Source organism: Tasmannia lanceolata, unplaced genomic scaffold (genome assembly GCF_043159265.1).
Source record: "Tasmannia lanceolata isolate RefF3 unplaced genomic scaffold, GAP_Taslan_0.1 ptg000006l, whole genome shotgun sequence".
In the NCBI taxonomy this organism is placed as follows: Eukaryota; Viridiplantae; Streptophyta; class Magnoliopsida; order Canellales; family Winteraceae; genus Tasmannia; species Tasmannia lanceolata.
In genome coordinates this window covers 12658871-12682216 of record NW_027518683.1, presented here as the reverse complement: position 1 = coordinate 12682216, position 23346 = coordinate 12658871, and the positions used below count along the sequence as shown (strand labels likewise).

Sequence of the window (23346 nt, the reverse complement as noted above, 5' to 3'; positions counted from 1 at the left end):
TCTAATCATTATCTTAATCCATATTAGCACTCTTAAACCAATCTTTAAATAAAAAACCTTTATGTTTGGTTGCGGAGCATAGACTCGGAGTAAGTAGTCAACAGGGAGGAGAGAAGCATTGAATTTGCCTAAAATTACCTCCGAGAATAACAGTATGTAGTTTTTAATTGAGCAGCATAGACTCCGAGAGAGTAGGGGAATACGTAGGGGGTGTCATTAGACTCATTAACAATAGAGGGAAAGGAAAGAGAGAAAAAGATTGAAAAAGCACACTTCCCAAGACATATCAAGTAAACTTCCACTTTTTTATGGATTTTGACTTGGATGTTATAAGCGGGGACAGGAATGCTACCAAGCAATAATTACCCAGATAGGAGACGGGGAGTCTCCAGAGAGTTCAATAGGAATTTTGCTGACATGGCGCCCAAATGGTAGGTGGGCCAAGCATAGAATCCCTACTTAGGCTCTATGTCCACAATACCTGTGACTTCCCTCCACCAGTGAATGATCCTAGCCGTTAGGAAAGAAAAATTTGTGGGTGGATGACATGTCACGTATGTAGTAGTTGGGATGGACATGTAGTGGGCCCCAACATGAGCACATCCTAGCCATTCAGTGGTTTCAGACAGACGGTTGAGACAAAAAAAAAAGATAAAATCGAAGTCACTTAAAATGCAAAACTCCATCGAACAGACTAATATAATCTTCCAAAATGTCCTCATGGGACGCCCACCAGATGGCAAGTTCTAAGTTCTAACAATGCATATACGTGTCACTATTAAGGTGGAGATCGTAACATTTCGAACCTTCTACGTTGCCATGGGCTTCATTAAAAATTCAGAAACAAATGCTTATAAAGTATAAAGAAACATTAAAATACACGGGGTTGTTCTGTGACGTGTGGCTTTTCCCATGGCCAGCCATAGAACCGTGTGACGCGGAAACAAAGCCCAACACAGGCAGCTGCTAGCTGTCTCAACAACACTCACTCCCTCACACACCTTCACAGAAATTTCATCTCCACTTTCCCCACCGCCCCCATACAAATTTTCCCCTATATAAATAGGCCTCGTTACTCTCTATTCCACACCATCTCATTCCAATTTGAAACATTTCATTGCATTCCTGCTCTCATTCTTTCTTTGAAACGTAATCCAACTTGAACCAGTTCTTTGCATTCCTTCATTTCTTCTTTCAAACCAACACAAAACAGCACTCGCTACAAAAATGATGTTTTTCTCTTCTAATCTTTGTATGGTCTTGATGCCCTTGCTATTAGCAAGCTCTCTATTGGTTGCTTCTGCTGGTAATTTCTACCAAGACTTCGACATCACATGGGGTGATGGCCGCGGCAAGATATTAAATAATGGAGAAGTGCTTACATTGTCCCTTGATAAGGCTTCTGGCTCTGGCTTCCAATCCAAAAATGAGTATCTCTTTGGCCAGATTGATATGAAGTTGAAGCTCGTCCCCGGCAACTCTGCTGGCACTGTCACTGCCTATTATGTAGGTCTTTGTTTGCTCTTCACTTTCCTCTATAGCCTTTTCCCTCTTCTGTTAGTAACTAACATGATTGATGGTGTTGCAGTTATCATCTAAAGGGTCTACATGGGACGAAATCGACTTCGAATTCCTTGGTAACCTCAGCGGAGACCCATATATCCTCCACACAAATATCTTCAGCCAGGGAAAGGGTAATAGAGAGCAGCAATTTTATCTCTGGTTCGACCCCACCACAGATTTCCACACCTACTCCATCCTCTGGAATCCCAACAACATCATGTAAGCCCTCCAATCAAATTCCCTTCTAAAAATATACTCAATCATCAAACACCCATTACTCAAAATAGATTGATTTATCTATATATACAGTGGTCATGTTATATGCCTTTTACATTTTTGCTTGGCTACCCTCTTTTCAGCTTCTCTGTGGATGGCAATCCCATCAGAAAATTCAAGAACTTAGAATCAATTGGTGTTCCCTTCCCAAAGAACCAAGCCATGAGAATCTATTCGAGTCTGTGGAATGCAGATGACTGGGCAACCAGGGGTGGACTGGTCAAGACTGATTGGACCCAAGCACCCTTCACCGCCTCCTACAGAAACTTCAATGCCAATGCCTGCATATGGTCGTCTGGTGCCTCGTCATGTGGTTCCACATCTCCCTCATCGTCTTCTTCAGCGAATGCTTGGCTCACGCAAGAGTTGGATTCTGCGAGCCAAGAAAAGCTAACATGGGTGCAGAAGAATTACATGATCTACAACTACTGCACCGATTTGAAACGATTCCCTCAGGGCCTCCCACCAGAATGCTCTATTGCCTCTCAATCTTAGAGGGGAGATGTTATGTATAGTCATTCATTTATTTTCGTCTTCTTTTGTCAGATTGCACACTCCAATTCTTTTTTTCATGACTAATAAAGTCACTCAAACATCTTGAAGAATGATTTTTTTTAGTTAATATTTGATCTCTCTCTCTCTCCATGAAAGCAATAGAAGTAATTTCTATTACACATCATAAAAAGGCAGTCCAAGTAAAACTAAGGGGTTCCAATATCAAATCCATATGTATAACTTTCAATTTTGAAGCATTTTAAGAATTAAAATTTAAAATATGCACTTGCCCACATTTGGACCATTGAGCCAGGAGGTGTCACTCGACCCAGTGATCAAGTTTCGATCTGGGTCTGAGGAACCATTTGTTTGCTAACTACCGATTGAAATTTTAAGGATTTTCTTATACATGTCATATTTTTACTCATGGAACATTCAATTACCGAGGCCCAAAAATTCAACAGGGTCACTTGTATTTTTTTTCCAGTCCTTATTTTTCTCCATCATACAAGAAACACTGAAAATGCTCCTTTTTTAATTTCAGACATATTTAGAAGGCGCAAGTGGTTCTCTAGACTCTAGGTGACATTGGTTTTTCGCCTCATTGGGAAGACTGACTACACATGCTCTGTTTGGTTGCTTGTGGATGGGTGGGAGATTAGGAGAAGAAGTCAACGGGAAATCAAAAGGAGATCAAAGAAGATCAGTCAACGGGGAGATTAGGATAGGATGTAGGGAGGGTTGTTTGGTTGCTTAAGATTTGTGGGAGATTTCCCGGACGTCTTCTCAACTCTATCTCCCCGAGATTTTCTCCTCAAATTTCTACATTTTGGTAAAATTTGGGGACCAAATTTAGAGGGAGCCAGTCGGGTTGTTTGGTTGCTTAAGATTTGTGGGAGATTTCCCAGACGTCTTCTCAACTCTATCTCCCCGAGATTTTCTCCTCGAATTTCTACGTTTTGGTAAAATTTGGGGACCGAATTTAGAGGGCGCCACAACACCTGACCGGCTCTCTACAACCTCGGTGGTCAGAGACCCCAAAATTGCTAAAATGGCGACCAAACAACCATCGGCAAATTAGGAGAAGATCATTCCCCCATATTTTTCTCAAAAATAAGTAACCAAACAGAGCAATATGTTTGGATGTGAGGGAGTGGCTCTGAGTAGTGGAATAAGAAGTCAAAAGCGATGGGACAAGCATTGATTTGGCTAGAATTACCGCTCGAAGAATAGTGGAATACTGGTAAGTAATGTTCGATTGTGCGGCATAGGCTAGGAGAGCAGGGGAATAAGTATGGGTGTCATTACCAATATAAAGAGTGATGAGAGAGAAGAACATTTTTAAGATTTTTCAACCAAAATTCTCCCATTTTGATAGAATTAAATGGGATAATTTGGATTGATAGTGAAAAAGGGTATACATATGCCAAATAGGCAGACAAGCAATAATTATGTCAGAAAAATGTTGAGTCTCTTGGAAGTTCATTGCGATATTGGCAAAAAAACAAGTATCGGCTTTTCTCTTCTATCAAAATTCCAATAGATGCCACTGCTAGCATCAAGATCCTATTATCAACCTTAAATTCCTCACGTCTATACATTGTCAGTTCAATGTCAGCATCTTTCTTTAGCAAGCACGACACCCGAGCACTCATAGCCATGTCCTTACTTGAATTAGGGACACGTGGGCCCACACAGAAAACATCAACGTTAAAAGCAAAATAAGACAAGATCACCAAAATTTCGGCAATCCAATGGCCCGCGACAGTAATATCACACACAGGCATTCTCAAGAACTTTTTCTTGATTGGTCTCCAACAAATCTCGACTGACAGATCTTCATCTCTCATCTCCAGTCCTCGATTGACCGTGAATTATTATCATCAATGGCCCCAATTTTCTAGAATCAAGTGTCAATTAGAAAAATCAGACGTATTGCACTCGAAATAGTGAAATTGAGCTTAGAGAGCTCTAGATCTCTCAAAATTGAGCATTTGATGGGTCAAAGTGATACAGAAATGGAAGCTCCAAATACAGCAGAATTTGCAGGAAATCCCCATATAATCCTCAGCAATTGACATCAATTCAAGAAGATCACAATTGTGGAATAGAAAGAGAATTTGGGCCCGATGCCCGAAAATTGCATCTTTAATTGATTAATACCCGAAACCGGTATTTGAGAGAGACCCCGGAAAGTTATTTTGTTGGGCTGACCATACCTCAAAATTGCCCCTTATCTTAAAATAGAATCCTTGAAATACCCTCAAAATTCACTTTTCAAAAATAACGTCTACCTTTTAAGAAATTCCCCTCTTCTCCTAGACGCTGCACAACCAGACATAACTCTTTCCCCTCGGTGAGAGCCATTTTAATAACTCATTTCTCATATAAATTAGCAAAAGCGTCGCAAGTGGAGGGGCTTCGTTTTTTTTGTTTGAAAGATGACTTTTATTGATAAGATAAGGCAAGATGTCCGACCAAGTGGAGGGGCTTTTGAACATTGAAAACCTTGAAAAGTCACTTACAAAACCCTCCCTCTAATCATTATCTTAGTCCATATTAGCACCCTTAGGCCTATATTTCAACAAAAAACCTTTATGTTTGGTTGTGCAGCATAGACTCGGAGAGTGGTGGCATAAGGTAGTCAACAGGGAGGAGAGAGCACCCTCATGGATTTTGAATTGGATGTTATAAGGAGTAGGGCTGCAACTCGAGCCGGGTAAAACCCGACCCGAAAATAGCCTGGGTCGGGTTCAGGTTTCATGGGTTTCGGGTCGAGCATTCAAAAGCCCGCATGAATCTCGGGTCAAGCCGGGTTTGAAGGGGCCCGACCCGAGTTACATAAGTTATAGTATGTACATTTTTTTCTATTGTTAGTTAAAAGTTAAAGGAATAATTACATTTACACCCCCTCTAGTTTCTGACACATCCACTTCCACCCCTATAGTTTAAAACGTGACAAATACACCCTTGTAGTTTCAATTTGTTTAAGGTAGGCCCCCTCAGCTGAAGGTTCGTCCATAGATTGAAGGGTTAGGATGATCCGATGGAGCTGATTTTTTTGGCACACCCTAACTAAGTCAGGACCCATCAAATGAACGCTTTGGATCATCCAAACAATGTGAGTCCACATTATTTGGATGATTTTTTGGTAGTGTTTGGATTCGGGTAGGGGCCCACATTATTTGGATGATCCAAAGCGTTCATTTGATGAGTCCTGACATAGATATGGTGTGCCCAAAAAATCAGCTCCATCGGATCATCCTAACCCTTCAATCTATGGACGAACCTTCAGCTGAGGGGGCAAACCTTAAACAAATTGAAACTACAGGGGTGTATTTGTCACGTTTTAAACTATAGGGGTGGAAGTGGATGTGTCAGAAACTAGAGGGGGTGTAAATGTAATTATCCCAAAGTTAAAAGTGAAAACCCACGCACCCACTGTTACTGTATGTGAGTGTAATTTCTGCATCTATGAGTTGAGTTAATTCAAGTGTTTGATTCAGCATTGTTTGATTGTAATTACAACATTGTTTGATTACAGCATTGTTTGATTCAAGTGTGATGTGAGTGTAATTACATCATTGTTTGATTCAAGTGTAATGTGAGTGTAATTTCTGCTTCTATGAGTTGAGTTGCCTTGCCAAACAAGAATTTTCCTTAAAAATTTGAGTCAACGTGAAAAAACCCGACCCAGCCCGAACCGACCCGAGATTTATCATGGGTAGGGCCGGGTTTGGGAATCGTGGGTTTTCCGAAAAAAAACCCGACCCGACCCGACCCGAGATATTTCTCGGGTAGGGTTGGGTTCTCCAAAACCCGACCCGCCCGACCCGAGTTGCAGCCCTAATAAGGAGGGATAGCAATGCTACCATGCAATAATTACCGAGGAGATAGGAGACAGGGAGTCTCCAAAGAGTTCAATAGGAATTTTGCTGACATGGCGCCCAAATGATAGGTGGGCCATCCATATAATCCCTACATAGACTCTTATCTCCACAACACCTGTGACTTCCCTCCACCAGTGAATGATCCTAGCCGTTAAAAACAAAATTTGTGGGTGGATGACATGTCACGTATGTAGTGGTTGGGATGGACATGTAATAGGCCCCAACATGAGCATATCCTAGCCATTCAGTGGTTTCAGACAGACGATTGAGACAAAAAAAAAAAAAATCGAAGTGACTTAACATGTAAAACTCCATCGAACGGACTAGTATAATCTTCCAAAATGGCCCCATGGGACCCACCAGATGACTAGTTCTAATAATGCATATACGTGTCACTATTAAGGCGGAGATCATAACATTTCGAACCTTCTACGTTGCTATGACCTCCATTAAAAATTCAGAAACAAATGCTTATAAAGTATAAAGAAACATTAAAATACAGGGTTGTTCTGTGACGTGTGCTTTGCCCATTGCCACCCATAGAACCGTGTGACGCGGAAACAAAGCCCAACACAGGCAGCTGCTAGCTGTCTCAACAACACTCGCACTCACTCCCTCACAAACCTTCACAGAAATTTCATCTCCACTTTCCCCACCGCCCCCTTACAAATTTTGCCCTCTATAAATGGGCCTCGTTACTCTCTATTCCACACCATCTCATTCCAATTTGAACCATTTCTTTGCATTCCTTCTCTCAATCTTTCTTTGAAACGTAATCCAACTTGAACCATTTCTTTGCATTCCTTCATTTCTTCTTTCAAATCAACACAGAATAGTACTTGCTACAAGAATGATGTTTTTCTCTTCTAATCTTCGGATGGTCTTGATGCCCTTGCTATTAGCAAGCTCTCTATTGGTTGCTTCTGCTGGTAATTTCTACCAAGACTTCGATATCACATGGGGTGATGGCCACGGCAAGATATTTAATAATGGAGAAGTGCTTACATTGTCCCTTGATAAGGCTTCTGGCTCTGGCTTCCAATCCAAAAATGAGTATCTCTTCGGCCAGATTGATATGGAGTTGAAGCTCGTCCCCGGCAACTCTGCTGGCACTGTCACTGCCTATTACGTGCGTCTCTGTTTGCTCTACACTTTCCAATTATAGCTTATACTTCTTTTTTGTAACTAACATGATTGATGGTGTTGCAGCTATCATCTAAAGGGTCTACATGGGACGAAATCGACTTCGAGTTCCTTGGTAACCTCAGTGGAGACCCTTATATCCTCCACACCAATGTCTTCAGCCAAGGAAAGGGTAACAGAGAGCAACAATTCTATCTCTGGTTCGACCCCACCAAAGATTTCCACACCTATTCCATCCTATGGAATCCCAACAACATCATGTAAGCCCTCCAATCAAATTCCCTTCTAAAAATATACCCAATTGTCAAAACACCCATTACTCATAACAGATTGATTTATCACTTGCTATATGCTTCTTACATTTTTGCTTGGTTACTCTCTTTTCAGCTTCTCTGTGGACGGCACTCCCATCAGAAAATTCAAAAACTTAGAATCAATTGGTGTTCCCTTTCCAAAGAACCAACCCATGAGAATCTATTCAAGTCTCTGGAATGCAGATGACTGGGCAACCAGGGGTGGACTCATCAAGACTGATTGGACCCAAGCGCCCTTCACCGCCTCCTATAGAAATTTCAATGCCAATGCTTGCATATGGTCGTCCGGTGCATCTTCTTGTGGTTCCACATCTCCCTCGCCATCTTCTTCCGCGAATGCTTGGTTCACGCAAGAGTTGGATTCTGTGAGCCAAGCAAGGCTGAGATGGGTGCAAAAGAACTACATGATCTACAACTACTGCACCGATTTGAAGCGATTCCCTCAGGGCCTCCCACCAGAATGCTCTATTGCCTCTTAATCTTAGAGAGGAGATTTCATGTATAGTCATTCATTTATTTGTGTCTTCTTTTGTTAGATTGCATACTCAAAATTCTTGTATTCATGAGTCATGACTATTAAAGTCACTGTTATTCAAACATCTTGAAGGATTATTTTGTTAAATTAATAATTGATTACTCTCTATCTCTCTCAAGCCCTGAAAGCAAAAAGAGTATTGTATATTACATGTCATAAAAAGGCAGTCCAAATAAAATTAAGGGGTTCCAGTATCAAATCCATATTTGTAATTTTCAATTTTGTTCAAAAAAAATGTGTAATTTTCAATTTTAAAGTACTTAAAGAATGAAAAATAAATAAATTATGAACTTGACCTACATAGCAAACTTGACAGGGCCTCACCCTCGACTGAATGATCAAGTTGCAATCAGGGCTAGAGGAACCATTTATTTGCTAACAACTGATTGAACTTTTAGGATCTTCACAGTACACATGCAGCAAGTACATCTGTGCAATATATTTTTCCTAACACATCATAGATAGTTATAGTTGACAACTTCGTCAATCCTAACTAGGTGGGTAGAAGTAGAGGGTAGCTCTACTTATTCAATGAGCCAAACCACTTATCTGTTAGGCCTTTCTATGGATGGGTCATGGGGCAAAATCCAGTCTAATCCACTAATTTATGGCTAAGAATACAGACCAATTCTTTGTTTTCTCACTGTCCATTTAAGGCTATTTTCCCAATTATCCAAACCGTTCATAATGTAGGCCTTGCTATGGATGGGCCATGGAGCAAAATTTACCCCATCGGACGATTCTAATACTCCAATTTGTAGAGGCCTTCTTGTAAGAATCCAACTGAAAATGTGCATTGCTTTTCATTTCAGGCACATTAGAAGCTGGAGTGGTACTTTTCGTGAGACTGGTTTTCCAATCCTAATAGTAGCGGGATCCTAATGATAAGCCATGAATCCCTCATTAACATGATCTCACTCAAAGATTAATGCCTAACAAAATCAACAGTTTAATAGGCGTGTGGAAGGATTTGGAGATCCGGTGTTCCACCAAGATTGGAGGCTTTCGATGAACGGTGGCTCTAAAAGGGATTATGTATGTGATTGTCTCAAAAGAAGAAATTTTCATATGGCCAATTGGTGTGTCCTATGCAGGAAAGACGAAGAGTCACTGGAGCATCATATGGTTCACTGCCCGTTCTCCATCTTCTGTGGATATGGATCATCAATAGCTAGTCTCTCTTGGTCACTCCAGAGAACTAAGTCAGGGGCGGAGGCACATATAGCACATATAGCGGCCACGGCCCCCCCAATGACTTGCAAAATCCCTTTTGATTGGAGCGGGTAGATCTTTATGACAGTTGGTGCCCTATGTTCTGATTTGGCATAGTTAGAAAGAAAGGAACAATTGCATCTTCAAATAGCAAAAGAGATGATGGAGAAGAATCATGCTAGATATCAAGACCAATCTCATATCATGGAGTAGAAGTGAAAATGATACACATGCTATAGTGTGGGCGAGATCTTTAGAAATTGGAAGACAGTAGTGTTTGGGAGAGGGAAAAAAGAGGCTCGAAGTGTTGCCAAAGTGTAGGTCAAACTCAATTTTGATGGGAGCTCAAAGGGCATTCCGGGGCGTGCGGGTATGGGCATCCTATTCAATGATTCCAATGGGAGAATAATTCTATCTTTTTTAGGTTCAGCAGGAGTGTGCGACTCCAACGAGGCGGAAGCAAGCTCTCCTCTATGGGCTTTGTGACGGTTCCGAGCCATTGATTATAGAAGGTGACTCTTTGAATGTTATCGCATGGGCCAGTAACAAAGCTGCTAGAACTTCGAAATTAGCACACATTATTTCTGAGATTAGGGATCTAGCCACGTCATTTGCTCCAAAATTCAAGCACGTGAGCGTTCACCTAATGAAGAAGCTAACAAACTTGCGAACGACGGTGCAGATAGGGAGGGGATGGCGATTGTTACCTCTGATACCTAATGCCTGCAGAATTTTTGGTCTAAATTAGGAAAGGATTATTGGGGAAGGAAATGTTTGCCTTGATGTATCTGTTGCATCTATGTTCTAGTGGTCGTTGTTAGCCCAGGGGACACCTTGCCCTCTGGGAAGCTTTTGTGTTATCTCTGGTTACATTTAATAAAACTGTTACCTTTCAAGAAAAAAATATCGGGTAGGGAAGAACGTCGATTCCCATGTATAATAGGACAGTAAATAGATCTTATGGTATTTACAGTTTTACATAATAATTTGCAATCATGACACATGGAAACACAAGTATAGATGTAGTGGATCCAATTATTTCATGCATTGGAATTATGGAAATCCCAAATTGGCTCAACCCAAGGATTGAAGTGACAACCACGGGGCAACCATTTTCCTTTGAAGAGAAAAATCCTTTTTGTACTCACATTGCAACACAATTAGGATGAGTAGCCGGCCATACAAAAGAGTTAGCTTGCATAGATAAAATTATGCATAATGAGGAGCAATGCAACAACTTGTGCTACCAGCAGTCTACGACACTGAAATACAGGGATCTCGCATATGAGCATTGTTTGAAAAATGACGTAATAACTGGAATCAAATAGATGGTAAATAAATGGCTACAAAGATTTATTATAACTGGAAGATGTGCAAGTGTTTTAAAATGTTTATATGAATCAACTCACAAAGGAACAACAAACATAAATTAAAGTCTACTTATGATATCCATAAATAATACACGGAAAATCAACTCGCAAAGGAACATCAAACATAAAATCAAGTCTATGTATGGTTTCCATAAGTAATACACGCACCAGAACATTATTATTCTGTAGTGGTAAAAGCTGACTGTAATACTTCTTCAAGATACTTTTCAGCAGCTGCATATTGCCTCCTTTTATCCTCGATAGCTAAAGCAGCAAGAGCTTTATCCTGAAGAAATAGGACCAGTGAGATTCACATTTACCCTAAAATCCATCATTTGTATATAATGATTTCACAAACGATTGAGATTAGGAAGTACAGGAGGCAAGTCTTGATAGCTCCTCAAGGTATCCAAAATGGGCTTCGTGTTCTTCTCAAGCTCCTTTCTATGCTCAGCCATTTCTATCAGCACCCCATGGCTAATCTCTGGAGTGTAGCCCACACGATTAAGTAATGCCTGTTCTCAACATGCTCTCAAGAATGAGTTATATAAAAATCAAATTTCAGATAAAAAGGAAAATGGGGCGATAGATGCAACTAGATCTTATTGTGAAAGTATGCATATGACATGAATGAAAATCAATGTAGAAGCCCCCAAAGATACACCAAAAGTGTTCTTATCCATAGAAACTAGTCTTCTCGAGGCTCGGGCAATTGAGCTGTGATTTTCTATATAAAACAAAAAAAAAGGAAATAGTACAGGCCACAACTTAAAGAAATAAACCTTTAAATAACTTAAGATGGATGCCTTTTTATTTGAATGGCATTGGTACTAAGATGTAACCTAAATCAAATAAATAGCTTAAAAGAATAAAAAAAGTGAAAATACTTCAGCTCCTTCGCATCAATACCATGCAAGGTTTTAAATGTCAGTTTTGGAATACATGTCGGATGACATGGAAATGGAAATATGTCAGTTTCGGTCATAGATTTCAGAGGAAATTCTGTAAAATCAAGGAAGTTTATGGAAATATATCCAAATGATGGAAATTTAAGATGAAAGTTCAGGAAATGCTAGAATAAGCACAAATACACAATCTTTCAAAAAAAAAAAAAAAAAACGCAAATGCACACTAAGAAATCATGACAAAAGCAGGATAACAATCCATAATGGTTTAAGAAGATCAAATACTGAATGAAATGCGTTGTGGCACATGTCTAGAACAGTAAGGTCCATTCTAAACTGAAAGTGTATACAGACACAAAAACATACGCTTCAAATAAACACAAAATGTAGCAAATAAATAATTAACTTCATTAATTAATTTCATAATGAAAGTACAATATAATGATAGAAATTCAAAATGCTCATTATAAACTAAAAATGTATCCAAACATATAAAATACGCTTCAAATAAACACAAAATGTAGGGAAAGAACCAGGGAAGCAGGATTCGTACCTGAGGGTGGGGATTCACGATTCCCCGAATCGCGAATCGGAATCGTGATTCGATTCGATTCTCCGATTCTAGGGAATCCTGAATCGATTCCGTCGGAACCCAGATTCCCAATTTTGGGAACCCCGATTCCCAATTTTTGGGAACCCCAATTCCCAGGCGAGTCCCTGCGAATCCCCAGCGAATCCCAACTCCCCAGCGACTCCCAGCGATTCCCCGGCGATTCCCCGACGAATCCCCAACGACTCTCTGGCAAACCCACGATTCCCGCTTCCAACCATCCCAGGAGCCTTCGATTCCCGAATCGAATCCCGCTTTCGATTCCCGCCGTGGCAACCTTGGAAAGAACTAACTTCATTCATTAATTTCATAAAGAAAGAACAATATAATGACAGAAATTAAAAAGATTTTCTATCAAAAATAAATAAAATAATGAAAAAAATCAACTCCGTTAGTCAGTGGGTCGAGCAATAAAAACTTGCATATAAAAAAATTAGAAGTTAACATACATATATGGTATGTTTTTTTTACGAAAATATAGCTTTTCTTATTTTAAAGGATTCTCTAACAAATATAAAAAATAATTAATTTTTGAAATGAAAAAAAAAAAAAAAAATCTAACTTCCTTCAATTGGTAGATCAGGCGAAAAAAAAGGGCAGCCCAATGCATGAGGCTCCCGCCATTGCGGGGTCTGGGGAAGGTTAGATGTGAGCAACCTTACCCCTGCTTTGCAGAGAGGCTATTTCTGTGACTCAAACCCATGACCCCCAGGTCACAATGGAGCAACCTTACCGTTGCGCCAAGGGTCACCCTCTTAGATCAGGCGAGAACTCAAAAAAGAAAAAATAAGAAAGAAATAGACACTGACATGCATATAAGATTAGGTTTTATTCAAAAACATTTTTTTCCTAATTTTCAAAACCATATATCATGAAAAATAAAAAGTCATGCACTAGTCCATGTGCAAATGCATCAAATCATTGTTGCAAAAACAAGCAAACGAATAAGTACCTACCAAGCAAAAATGTGAAAGCCCAAGCTTCTTTATATACTATTGTCAAAATTTCAACATGCGGCAGAAGTTGTAATTTACATACTAAAGTAGTAATTTTTTGGATGGCATGACCAAAACATTACCAAAATCTATACATATGAACAGTGGATTTTCGTTTCGGGAGAGAGGAGGGGGATGAAAACATGTCGGCTGTTTAGTGTCAGTTTCGACTGATATTTAGAAGCATGAGGCCATGATGTGTGGAACTTCAAAAGTCTGATGATGCACACAATAAATAGGCACACAAAATATGGAAAGGTGTCATTATTTACACTCATTTCATGTGCATGAGTAGAGGTAAGTGGTTTGGTTTGGTATTTGCAGACCGGCATGGTTTGGCAGGACCTAAACTTCAAGATATGGGATACAACTACATTAATGGGTCAAATATGTGTGTGTGTGCGCGCGCGCATATGTATATTTCCATTAACAATGCACATGAATATTATCATGCAAAACTAGTGGAGTTCAAGATGGGTTCACTGCATTGAAATAAAGGTAGCAAAAGTTAGGAGCGGGAGGAAATTCTGAAGAGGAAACAGGACTTTGGAATGGCACAAACACCTTAGATAGACAACTCAAAGGGGCATTTGAATAGCATCATTTTAAAATCCTGGTTTCTTCAATATCGAAGATTGAAGAAAGTATGATTATCGAATCCCGGATTTAATAATATCACATTTGAGTAAATCCTGTAATTTCAAAGGATACAATATTATGCTGCTTGGATATGCAATGGTCCTAATGTTTCCATCAAGCCAGAGTGCTAGTTCTCAACAAGCATCACGTACTGAATTCATCCTTTTAATATATTTCCCGAGCTTACAATTCAAATATATATGTGTATATATGTGTGTGTGTATATATATATATATATATATATCCCGAGCTTACAAAATCCTTCTCACAGAAATCTAGCTAGCAACTTAGATCTACGTATATGCCGAGAACCACAACAAAAAATAAAAAATAAAAAAATAAACCAAGAAGCCCAACTGCAAAGAGATACCATTGATGATGAGAAACCCTAGTAAACATATCCAGCAACAAAAAGATGTAAGAAAAGCTCTAGAACAAAAGAAGAAGAAGGAGAAGTCTGGTCGAAGTGCAGTGAAATATCTCATGTATTGTTACCCAAAAATAGATTTAAGTATAAATCAGTGTTTAAAAACGCGGATGTGATGCGGAATGCGGCCAAGAAAAATCCTTGTTGACTCGGCGCGGATGCGGCCGAGAACGTGGTTGACGAGTTTGACGCGGACATAACTTGGGAGAGTCGAAGGAGTTTATTGACTCTGTAGGACAAAATGCGGAATGCGGATGTGGTGCAATGCGGAACGCGGCCCAGGCAAAAAGGGCCCAGGCAAAAAGGAGTCGACTCGGGGGAGTTCCTTGTCGAGTCAAGGAGTTTTTAAACACTGGTATAAATAGATCTGCTCCCCCTTCAATAGATTTAGGTATGTTAAAGTATAAAAGATTAAATAACGCCTTTTCCAATAGCTTTAGCTTTTGGAGATTCTGGTTGTTTCACATGGTATCAGAGCCAAAGGTCCTGAGTTCAAGCCTCCTTGATAGCAAAAAAGCACATGCAATGGCCAACCCAAAAGGGGGGCCACATGTGATTGATCTAAGAGCTAAAATTGATGCAATACCAATGGTTGGGATTAAAATAGGAAGTTGAGGTGTTTTAGGTTAATTCATATGGAGTTTTAATGTACTTTTCAAAAGGTAAATGAATAGTTACGAGTTTTCCTGTTTGGGTTTTGGGTTCTACCCTACCTAGAAAACATTTGGATCAAAGTAGGGTTGTACCCTGCGTAGATAATGTTTGGCTAATAGCATTGTTTGTGAGTAACTATTGGAATATTTGTGTGATTGTTCATTTCTCTATCAAGGTTACCACTTCTAGCAAAAGCTCATATTGACTTTGTATTTTCAATCCAGCAACGACGAAGTCCCATTTATCAACCAATTGTGTATAACGTACAAAAACATAGCCACAAACTACAACTCAATACTCAACTCAACTCAACTAAGCCTTTGTCCCAAACTAGTTGGGGTCAGCTAATGAATCCTTTAGAAAATTTTCATGAAGAAGGTGAAAGGATCTACCCGGCTCAAATTGACTAAGTCTAATACTTATACTAGTTGGGTTCGTCTACATGGATCATTTTCTTCCATTCTATCCTATCCAATGTCATGTTCTCTGTTATGTTCCTAGCCCCTCAAGTCTTTCCTCACTGTTTCTACCCAAGTTGTTTTCGATTTGCCCCTACCTCTTTTTACTCCATCAACTTGGCACGAGTCACTTCTTCTCACTGGAGCATTCAAAGGCCTATGTTGGATATGCCCAAACCATCATAAGCGGCTCTCTCATCTTCTCCTCAATTGGTGCCACCCCCACCTTTTTATGGATGTCTTCATTCTTAATTCGATCTAACCTTGTGTGGCCGCACATCCATCTAAGCATTCGCATCTCCGCTACATATCTTATGCAAATACTGCTTCTTGGTGGCCCAACATTCTGAGCCGTACAGAATGTACGGCTTATAATGTTAAATAATTAAATAATTGAAACCATTGTGAGCCAGTTTCTAGGTCTTTACTTCATCTTGAAATTATAGAACGGTTACAGAGAGAAAATCATTTATTGAGACAAAGTCATTCTAAAGGCCTAAAATAGAGGACTCTAGATTGGTGAATTTTTATTACTCTACTTGGGTGATGCATTTTTAAGCCCAAATGAATGACTGAAAATTGGAAACCAACTCCTTTTTCTGATCTCCCCATGCATTCATATGTTACAAAAAAAAAACATAAAAACAAGGAAGTACCTTATAGTTGGAATGTTGTTGCAAATATTGCCGCTCTTTTGAGTCCATGATAGCCAAGTTAGTCTTCCAATGAAGCGTTTGAGCCTCACAGCTAGCTACTTCATCATCCAATTGGGTAAGAGTTCTGTAGAGAAATAAAAACATTTCTCTTGAGAATCATCACACATGACCTTGTGAATGCTAACATAATAAAAACATGCATAATATGCCTTTTCATACTTCATAAAACACACAACTACATTAGGATGTTTCCATAACAATGTGTAAAGAAACCAATATTAATGTCAAACATCATTATCATACCAAGATTAAAACTTTGACTCATTAACTGTCAGCTGATTTACTTCAATTGCACTTGATGTTTTTTTTGAGTGGGTAGCATTGCTAATAAAAGAAATAGAAACTTCAAAAACGAATAAATTTTCTAATAATAACACCGTTACCATTAAAAACAAATGTACATAATATTAAATAGTATCTTATTCATTTTCATTATTTTGTCAAATTATTCACATCCTACTGATGCAGTTTTGATGTAGACCTCTTTATGTAAGATATATTGTTCTATTAACTTCTGCTTGTGTTAAGTATTACTCAGTATTTAACTAGAATATATTTGACCTTATCATACAATTGAATGTTATTCGGTACATGATAGTTCACAATTGGCCATAAACAGATAAACATAGTCGTGAGTCAGCCAATGCACATGGGTACATTGTGCTAGGTAATCTCAGATAACTGGTCCATTGCAACTATGAATCCACCAAACCTTGACTGATGTCTTCTGCAGACCATTTCATAACAATACTTCTATGGAAATAATTCCTATGAAAGCTGCCCCAAGACCACTTAGGTCCTGTTCATTTGCGATTGTGACAACCGATTGAGAGCCTCAAACTGATTATTGGACTCAAAATTACGTTTAATTTGGAGCCCAATAATCTGTTTGGGGCTCGCAATCGGTTGGGACAATCCCAAACGAACAGGGCCTTAGCCTCTGTGCCAGTCAATTATCTAGGCTATGATTAAGGAAGATGCAGTTGTGGACCATTCAGAAAAAAAGAAGATGCAGTTGTGGGGTACAACAAAAACCCAACAAACTCAACCTTACAGACCTGTTACTCTAGGCAACAACCTCGCATCTTTCGACTAGTGTTAGCATCAGTTCAGTTATGTCTATTATTTCCCTTCAACTCAAAACCTTTTGGCAGAATAAGTTCTCCGCAAAGTTGTAGACAGGAATTCTGGAGATATGGTGAAGAACCAATCTCATAATAGGAATGCAAAAACCCTAGAAGCGCCTCAATAATCTAAGAAGCAGAGAACATATTTGCAAACAAAAAATGAAAATGACTATGAAATACCTTTTTAAATATGTCAGCCTCGCAAGGGCCTTCCGAGTGTATTCAAGAAGAACTTTTGATTCCTTCTGCACTTTAGCCCTCTTCTCCTCTACGCCAGTCTTCCTCAAAGAAATATCTCCCATTGCTACAAGAAAACTAGATATAGATATTCCCCAACATTATCATCTAACTCACAGAAGTTTCTAAAAAATAAAAGAGCCATGTTTGAATACTGTTTTTCCCTAATGATCATCTTGCCAAATTGGGTGCTTTTACAAAAAAAAAAAGAAAAAAAAAGGAGAGGAATACTTGCCTAGTCATTTCGGTATCTCTTATATTTAATAAATTCGCAACATTTGCAAGAACTTGTGCAGACGTGACAGCATTTGGCGACAAGCTCTCCTGCGCCAATCCCACATTTTCCAATATCTCTCTGATTCTTGCCGCTGCATTGAGATAATTTTCAGTTAGAAATCCTAGGGAGATGTAGGTTTCAAATATAAGACAGAGAGAATGAATAAGAAACCCTAGGAAAGGAAGAGATTATTAAAAAAACCCTAACCTTGGGAACGGTATTCTGCGGCTTTCTGCCGGAGATCAGCTGCGACGATTCCAGCCGCCTGAGTCTTCGCTTGGGAGATGGTGGCCAAAGCGTGCAAGTGAGCAACGCTTCGCGGCGTGTATTCGAATTCCGGCACATCTTTTCCGGCAGCATCGAATTGCGAGACAAGCCAAGCTTTCACTTCGGCAATTCGAGCAGGATCAAAATTGCTCTTCACGTCCCCAGTAGAGGGATCAGATGCAGAAATGAGATCACTCATTTCTCTGTTTCTTCTTCGATATCAAAACCTGTAGCGGGCAAACGAACTTGCTGAGATTTGAAAAGAATGTGATTCCGGTTAGGAGAAAAAAAAAGGGGGGATTTGACGCAAAAGGGTTTTTCACAAATACCGGTGTCGAGATTTCCAAATGTATGTTCACCGAATCGTTCTTAATTCCAAATGGATTCGAACGGGACTACACCATCTTTCTCCCCGTCCAACAAATTGTCATGATTTAGTCGTGTGCAATTTCCTTCCCTTGTTTCAAATATAACATCTGGATACTCTACATCAAGCAAAAATGAAAACAGATTTAGAGGAACTACATAATGTCCCTAATGCATAGACATTATCAACATACCTTGATGCGACCTCCGGCTAGAAATCTGGCGAGGATGTGGTCTCCCTCGATAAGCTCCTTGGCAACTCGACCTGACCCGGACCCGACATCTATCCTCTAATTTTATCTTTATTTTATTTGGTTTATGTTTTTTTCTTGTACTTTTCTGTTTGGCCCTAGGTTAACCCAAACCCAACCCGACTCTGCCGACCTGATTTTGGGTTAGATGGGTTGGGTTAGGGTTGAGAGAATTACATGAGGATTGGGTTAGAGTTGACAATCCTCAATCAGAAGTTCAGGTTGGGACAGGTAAGGGTCAGAGGAATGCTATCTCGGGTTGGACTAGGGTTGGCCTCAACCCGATCGATCCAAGTTGCACCCCTAAATGGAAACGAGTGGGAACTTATTGTATGGTGCAATTTCTGAGTTAGAGCTTGTATGATATGAAAAAACACAAGTAGCCCTATTTTGATTGAAAAAATAAATCAAGCTAAATGATCTGCCATTAAAAGTTTCAAAGTAATTCATGTTATAGCTAAGGCCATGTTCGTTTAAGACTATGTCAAGCGACTGTGAGTGCCAAACTGGTTACTGGACTCAAAATTATGTTTAAATTTAATTCCAAATTTGGTTTGCACTCACAGTCTGTTGCCTTAATCTTGTATTATCTTAAATGAATACGGGCTTAGATTTTGTCAATCAATTGTCAGCCCACAGACTATTATTGGAATCAAAATTTTTTGATTCCAATAATAGTCTGTGGGCTGACAATCGGTTGCCATGATCTAAAATGAACAGGGCCTAAGAGGGACCATGTGAGGTGAACAAAGTTTCCGATAAGTCATCAATTGCCCATCACTTGTGAGAGTTGTATCTCATGCAACCTGTGAGCGAGGTCAACATCGGGACATCCGCAAGCATCAATGATGTAAAGAAAGACAGATTTCACCATTCTAGGATATCCATTTTCAAGGAGTGAAACCAAAGTTTACACTAGCCCAAGATCTAGAATTGAAGTAGAACAATATTCACACACAAATACTTCAATATATATGATAGAAGAATAGGAACACAAGATAATAACAATAAAAAAAGCCTTCGAAGCATAAAGAAAACGGGGTAGGTTGCCACTTTGGTTCAGATCACAAGTATGCCCACAATGGGGCTTCAATGGATGTCTTTCTAATTGAAAAACTCTACATAATTCCAGCAAATAGAAGTCAATACGGCTTGAGGTGGTCAATAAAAATGGAGAATTAATAGCTTAGGGAAGATGTAGTGGGTATGGAAAAGTTGAGACTTAATTAATGGCTTATGAGAGCGGTGGTGGGTTTGAATTTGAAATGGGAGGGAAGTGGGAAGATTGAAGACAAGATGAAGCAAATATGTGTGACTCTCACATGTGCAAGCTAGGCAAACAAAATGACCAAAAATGCCCTTTGAGACAAAATTCTTTGTCCTCATTACATCTGTCAAAAATAAAATAAAATAAATCTAAAATAAACAAAATTAGCTTCCACAAAATACACTTTAAAATTTAACAGATGGTGTTTAGTGGCATGAGATTGCAAGGAAGCTATGCCTACATGCTTCCCTACCATCTTACATTGAAGTTGGATTAGTTGTTCACTCAAAGTTAAGCGGTGCACTTGTTTATTTTGCCCCTTTAACCATAACGTGTACGATATTGATTGGAACACCTCTGCACAAAAGCATGCTCGAAAGAGAGGTATTAAAGGATTGGTTAGATGAAGGAGTGTAAAGTGAATCATTTAAAGTTGAGGAAATAGAATTACTACTTTATTGGGTCAATCAAAGCCCACGATGTGTATAAAAGATGATTATTCCCTATTAATCTCCTTATTAGTGATCCGAAAAGGAATGTATGTATTTACTTTTATAATTGTGAAACAAGTAGAAAGTAACGAACACTCCTTCGATACACAAACATGAAAAACATATGATTATAATACAAATTATTGCTCTAAGTATATGAATATAGCACAAATTATTCCTTTATCAAAATAAATATGCAAGACATGACCATATACAAAACCTAAGATATACATGTGGAGTCTCTAAGGGTTGACAGAGCATTCCGGGGGAAGCCCTTGAGGGAATCGCTTTGCATCATTGCAATAGTTGTAGATCATGTAATTCTTTTGAACCCATTTTAGCCTTTGTTGGCTTGTAGAATCCAATTCTTGTGTTAGCCATGTGTAGTTGGACGAAGGAGATCTTGAAGCACAAGAAGAGACTCCTGAAGACCAAACACAAGCATTGGCATTGTAGTTCTCGTATGAGGCAGTGAAAGGTGCTTGTGTCCAATCGGTTTTGACGAGCCCGCCCCTCGTCGCCCAATCATCAGCATTCCAAAGGCTTGAGTAGATCCTCATGGCTTGGCTCTTTGGGAAGGGAATTCCAACGGATTCTGCATTTCTGAACTCTCTGATGGGAGTGCCATCTACATAGAACCTGAAAGGAGGACCAGAGAAACTAATTTAGAAAGATAGAGGACCACCAATTGAAGAAAAATAATGTGAGTCAAAGGCCCACTAATGGTCAACTTTTGGGTCCCATAATATGTATGTGTAATCAAATCAGAACCCTTGATCTTGTAGACCATCATGAAACTAATTTGAACTCTTATTTTTATATCAGCACGCCTCTACTTTAAACTTTTATGATTTTTTTTTGAACGGTACTGATAGCTTATTGAGGATTTTAAATGCCAATTGGGAAAGTGTAAAGATAGAGGATGCCAATATAAAAAGGGGGTCTGGAAATCATCTCCTTTCTTTAGATCTGTAATCAATATTCACTACTTGTAACATGATTGGATATGTTTAGGAGGATTGAGGGCTCACACTATATGCTGAGGATTCCACAGGATGGAGTATGTATGGAAGTCTTTAGTGGGGTCGAACCACAGATAAAATTGCTGCTCTCTGTTACCCTTTCCTTGTGTATAAACGTTGGTGTGGACGATGTAAGGGTCTCCGCTAAGGTTACCAAGGAATTCAAAGTCGATCTCGTCGTGGGTTGCCCCTTGAGAAGAAAGCTGCAACACAATTTGGTATTGAGATTGGTCGTAATAAGTTCAATGAACTACAAAACTAGTCCAAATAGATTAAGAGGAAGAAAAGAAAAAAGATTGTACCAAGTCATGGACACTTACATAATAGGTGGTGACCGTGCCAGCAGAGTTTCCAGGGACAAGCTTCAACTGCATATCGAATTTTCCGAAGAGATACTCGTTCTTGGATTGGAAACCGGAGCCCGATGCCTTGTCTAAGGACAGCGTAAGCAATTCGCCATTATTCAATATCTTACCACGACCATCGCCCCATGTGACGTCCACGTCTTGGTAGAAATTACTTGCAGAGACCACTATTAGAGAGCTTACTATGAGCAACCCAAGAAGCAAGGTCATAGCATTAGAAGATGAGAAAGAAGAAGAGCCCATGTTTACAAGGGGGGGAGACAATTGAAACCCAAAAAGAGAATATTGATGGTTGAACGAAGCTGTGGAATTAGAGACTGGCTAGGATGATTTATATAGTGATCGGGTGTATGGGAAGAGGGAAATGCGTGGGAAGGTGCTTTTGTGATTTGGACGAATGGTGTTTGGCGTTGGAATTTGAAAAAGGTTGTATATGAGCTGGTTAGTGAGTTGCAGACACGGTTCTGGAACCGCTGTTTTGATGATTTCTAGAGTTCACAAAGTGGGGTCCCATCTGGGTATATCTGGTTCTTATTTTATGGGGAAGGTCTATTGTTTCAAAAAGAAGATCATTTCCATATAGTTATGAAGAATCATACTATACACCCAAATCCATTGTATATACCCATTCCCATCGATTTGATGGGTTACCTCTTACGTGGGCCATGACCCCAAAACTGCAATGAGCAATTGATACAGACAATCTAGTCAATTGTTCCCATAAATTCTATTAGACGGCCAGATTGGCCTGGAGAACAAGGGTGTTTCATTGATTTTGAAAATCAAAAGGTAGTTTTAGTAATTTTAGCTACATGAGAGGGAGGATTTCAGATTCTTGGGTTCTGAGTTGTTTATACACCCGATTCCCTTATCATTTTTAATTTCTAATCTATGAACCGGTTCATTTCTTTATTTCTCTGTCACAGGTTTGTTTGTTTTTTTAGTAAAAATAATTTGGACATTAGCGATTGCATAAGATATCTATGAACAATGGATGATGGTGACACGTTGGTTGTGGAAATTGAGAGGCCATATTCATTCATCATACCACCACATACCCTTTGACTCGCTTTGCAATGATAGCCAGGAATATAGAAATAACGAGTGATGCAAATGCTACATATGGGTTGTGGTGCTTGTCGAGGTGGTATGATGATGACGAATTTTCTAGAGATCTCTCTTAATGCGCCACCTAAAGCTTCTTCCCTTGTTATTTTCTCTACCAACCCCCACCTTCTTTGAAACGAGTCCTACTCCAATATCCATGTTTACAAGGTGGTTGGCATTTAAAAAGTCAGTATTGATCAAGGATAACACGAATGCGTCGCAATAAGATGCAATTTCTGTCTCAACGTACAAGTGGGTGGTCTCATTTAAACGAGGAAAACACTTCTGGTGTTGAAAAAAATAAGAGGGGGGGTGAAAATGACAGACGATTTGCTAGGGACCATTGCAGAAGGCATTTCGCGGATGG

At 39.4% G+C, this 23346-nt stretch overlaps 4 protein-coding genes across 6 annotated transcripts; 2 read left to right on the top strand and 2 right to left on the bottom strand.

The window, feature by feature from the left end:
- The first annotated feature begins 1058 nt into the window (after nucleotides 1-1058).
- On the top strand, nucleotides 1059-2466 carry LOC143879747 (putative xyloglucan endotransglucosylase/hydrolase protein 23). The gene is made up of 3 exons (XM_077382284.1): nucleotides 1059-1506; nucleotides 1589-1782; nucleotides 1923-2466. The coding sequence occupies exons 1-3, from the start codon at nucleotides 1228-1230 to the stop codon at nucleotides 2332-2334; spliced, it is 885 nt and encodes a 294-aa protein (XP_077238399.1). The 5' UTR covers nucleotides 1059-1227; the 3' UTR covers nucleotides 2335-2466.
- A 4245-nt stretch (nucleotides 2467-6711) lies between these two features.
- Nucleotides 6712-8406, top strand: LOC143879743 (putative xyloglucan endotransglucosylase/hydrolase protein 23). Its single transcript, XM_077382279.1, has 3 exons — nucleotides 6712-7353; nucleotides 7434-7627; nucleotides 7755-8406. The coding sequence occupies exons 1-3, from the start codon at nucleotides 7075-7077 to the stop codon at nucleotides 8158-8160; spliced, it is 879 nt and encodes a 292-aa protein (XP_077238394.1). The 5' UTR covers nucleotides 6712-7074; the 3' UTR covers nucleotides 8161-8406.
- Nucleotides 8407-10755: 2349 nt separating this feature from the next.
- Nucleotides 10756-18831, bottom strand: LOC143879739 (AUGMIN subunit 1-like). Of its 3 annotated transcripts, none has more exons than XM_077382275.1 (8): nucleotides 18671-18826; nucleotides 18440-18595; nucleotides 18051-18337; nucleotides 17802-17934; nucleotides 17510-17644; nucleotides 16143-16266; nucleotides 11176-11313; nucleotides 10756-11084 (listed from the first exon to the last, which is right to left on the bottom strand). In XM_077382275.1, exons 3-8 carry the CDS (start codon nucleotides 18307-18309, stop codon nucleotides 10977-10979), a joined length of 897 nt encoding a protein of 298 aa, XP_077238390.1. In that variant the 5' UTR covers nucleotides 18310-18337; nucleotides 18440-18595; nucleotides 18671-18826; the 3' UTR covers nucleotides 10756-10976. The 3 variants fall into 3 exon arrangements, with proteins under 3 accessions (XP_077238390.1, XP_077238391.1, XP_077238389.1); XM_077382274.1 differs by lacking the exon at nucleotides 10756-11084 and adding an exon at nucleotides 12257-12590 and having other exon boundaries at nucleotides 18671-18831; XM_077382276.1 differs by lacking the exons at nucleotides 16143-16266; nucleotides 17510-17644; nucleotides 17802-17934; ... (1 more) ...; nucleotides 18440-18595; nucleotides 18671-18826 and adding an exon at nucleotides 12257-12390.
- A 1817-nt stretch (nucleotides 18832-20648) lies between these two features.
- On the bottom strand, nucleotides 20649-22426 carry LOC143879742 (xyloglucan endotransglucosylase protein 7-like). Its single transcript, XM_077382278.1, has 3 exons — nucleotides 21828-22426; nucleotides 21517-21710; nucleotides 20649-21124 (listed from the first exon to the last, which is right to left on the bottom strand). Exons 1-3 carry the CDS (start codon nucleotides 22113-22115, stop codon nucleotides 20728-20730), a joined length of 879 nt encoding a protein of 292 aa, XP_077238393.1. The 5' UTR covers nucleotides 22116-22426; the 3' UTR covers nucleotides 20649-20727.
- Nucleotides 22427-23346: the final 920 nt, after the last annotated feature.

What these genes read in the sequence shown, in the direction of transcription:
- LOC143879747 (XM_077382284.1), top strand. Translation starts at nt 1,228, where the DNA reads ATGATGTTTTTCTCTTCTAATCTTTGTATGGTCTTGATGCCCTTGCTA. An exon ending in GCACTGTCACTGCCTATTAT is followed by an intron (nt 1,507 to 1,588) that starts GTAGGTCTTTGT and finishes ATGGTGTTGCAG; the next exon opens with TTATCATCTAAAGGGTCTAC. An exon ending in TGGAATCCCAACAACATCAT is followed by an intron (nt 1,783 to 1,922) that starts GTAAGCCCTCCA and finishes CCCTCTTTTCAG; the next exon opens with CTTCTCTGTGGATGGCAATC.
- LOC143879743 (XM_077382279.1), top strand. Translation starts at nt 7,075, where the DNA reads ATGATGTTTTTCTCTTCTAATCTTCGGATGGTCTTGATGCCCTTGCTA. An exon ending in GCACTGTCACTGCCTATTAC is followed by an intron (nt 7,354 to 7,433) that starts GTGCGTCTCTGT and finishes ATGGTGTTGCAG; the next exon opens with CTATCATCTAAAGGGTCTAC. An exon ending in TGGAATCCCAACAACATCAT is followed by an intron (nt 7,628 to 7,754) that starts GTAAGCCCTCCA and finishes CTCTCTTTTCAG; the next exon opens with CTTCTCTGTGGACGGCACTC.
- LOC143879739 (XM_077382274.1), bottom strand. Translation starts at nt 18,309, where the DNA reads ATGAGTGATCTCATTTCTGCATCTGATCCCTCTACTGGGGACGTGAAG. An exon ending in AGGCTGACATATTTAAAAAG is followed by an intron (nt 16,267 to 17,509) that starts GTATTTCATAGT and finishes ATTTCTCTACAG; the next exon opens with AACTCTTACCCAATTGGATG. An exon ending in AACAACATTCCAACTATAAG is followed by an intron (nt 12,591 to 16,142) that starts GTACTTCCTTGT and finishes GTTCTTTCCAAG; the next exon opens with GTTGCCACGGCGGGAATCGA.
- LOC143879742 (XM_077382278.1), bottom strand. Translation starts at nt 22,115, where the DNA reads ATGGGCTCTTCTTCTTTCTCATCTTCTAATGCTATGACCTTGCTTCTT. An exon ending in GCACGGTCACCACCTATTAT is followed by an intron (nt 21,711 to 21,827) that starts GTAAGTGTCCAT and finishes ATTGTGTTGCAG; the next exon opens with CTTTCTTCTCAAGGGGCAAC. An exon ending in TGGAATCCTCAGCATATAGT is followed by an intron (nt 21,125 to 21,516) that starts GTGAGCCCTCAA and finishes TCCTCCTTTCAG; the next exon opens with GTTCTATGTAGATGGCACTC.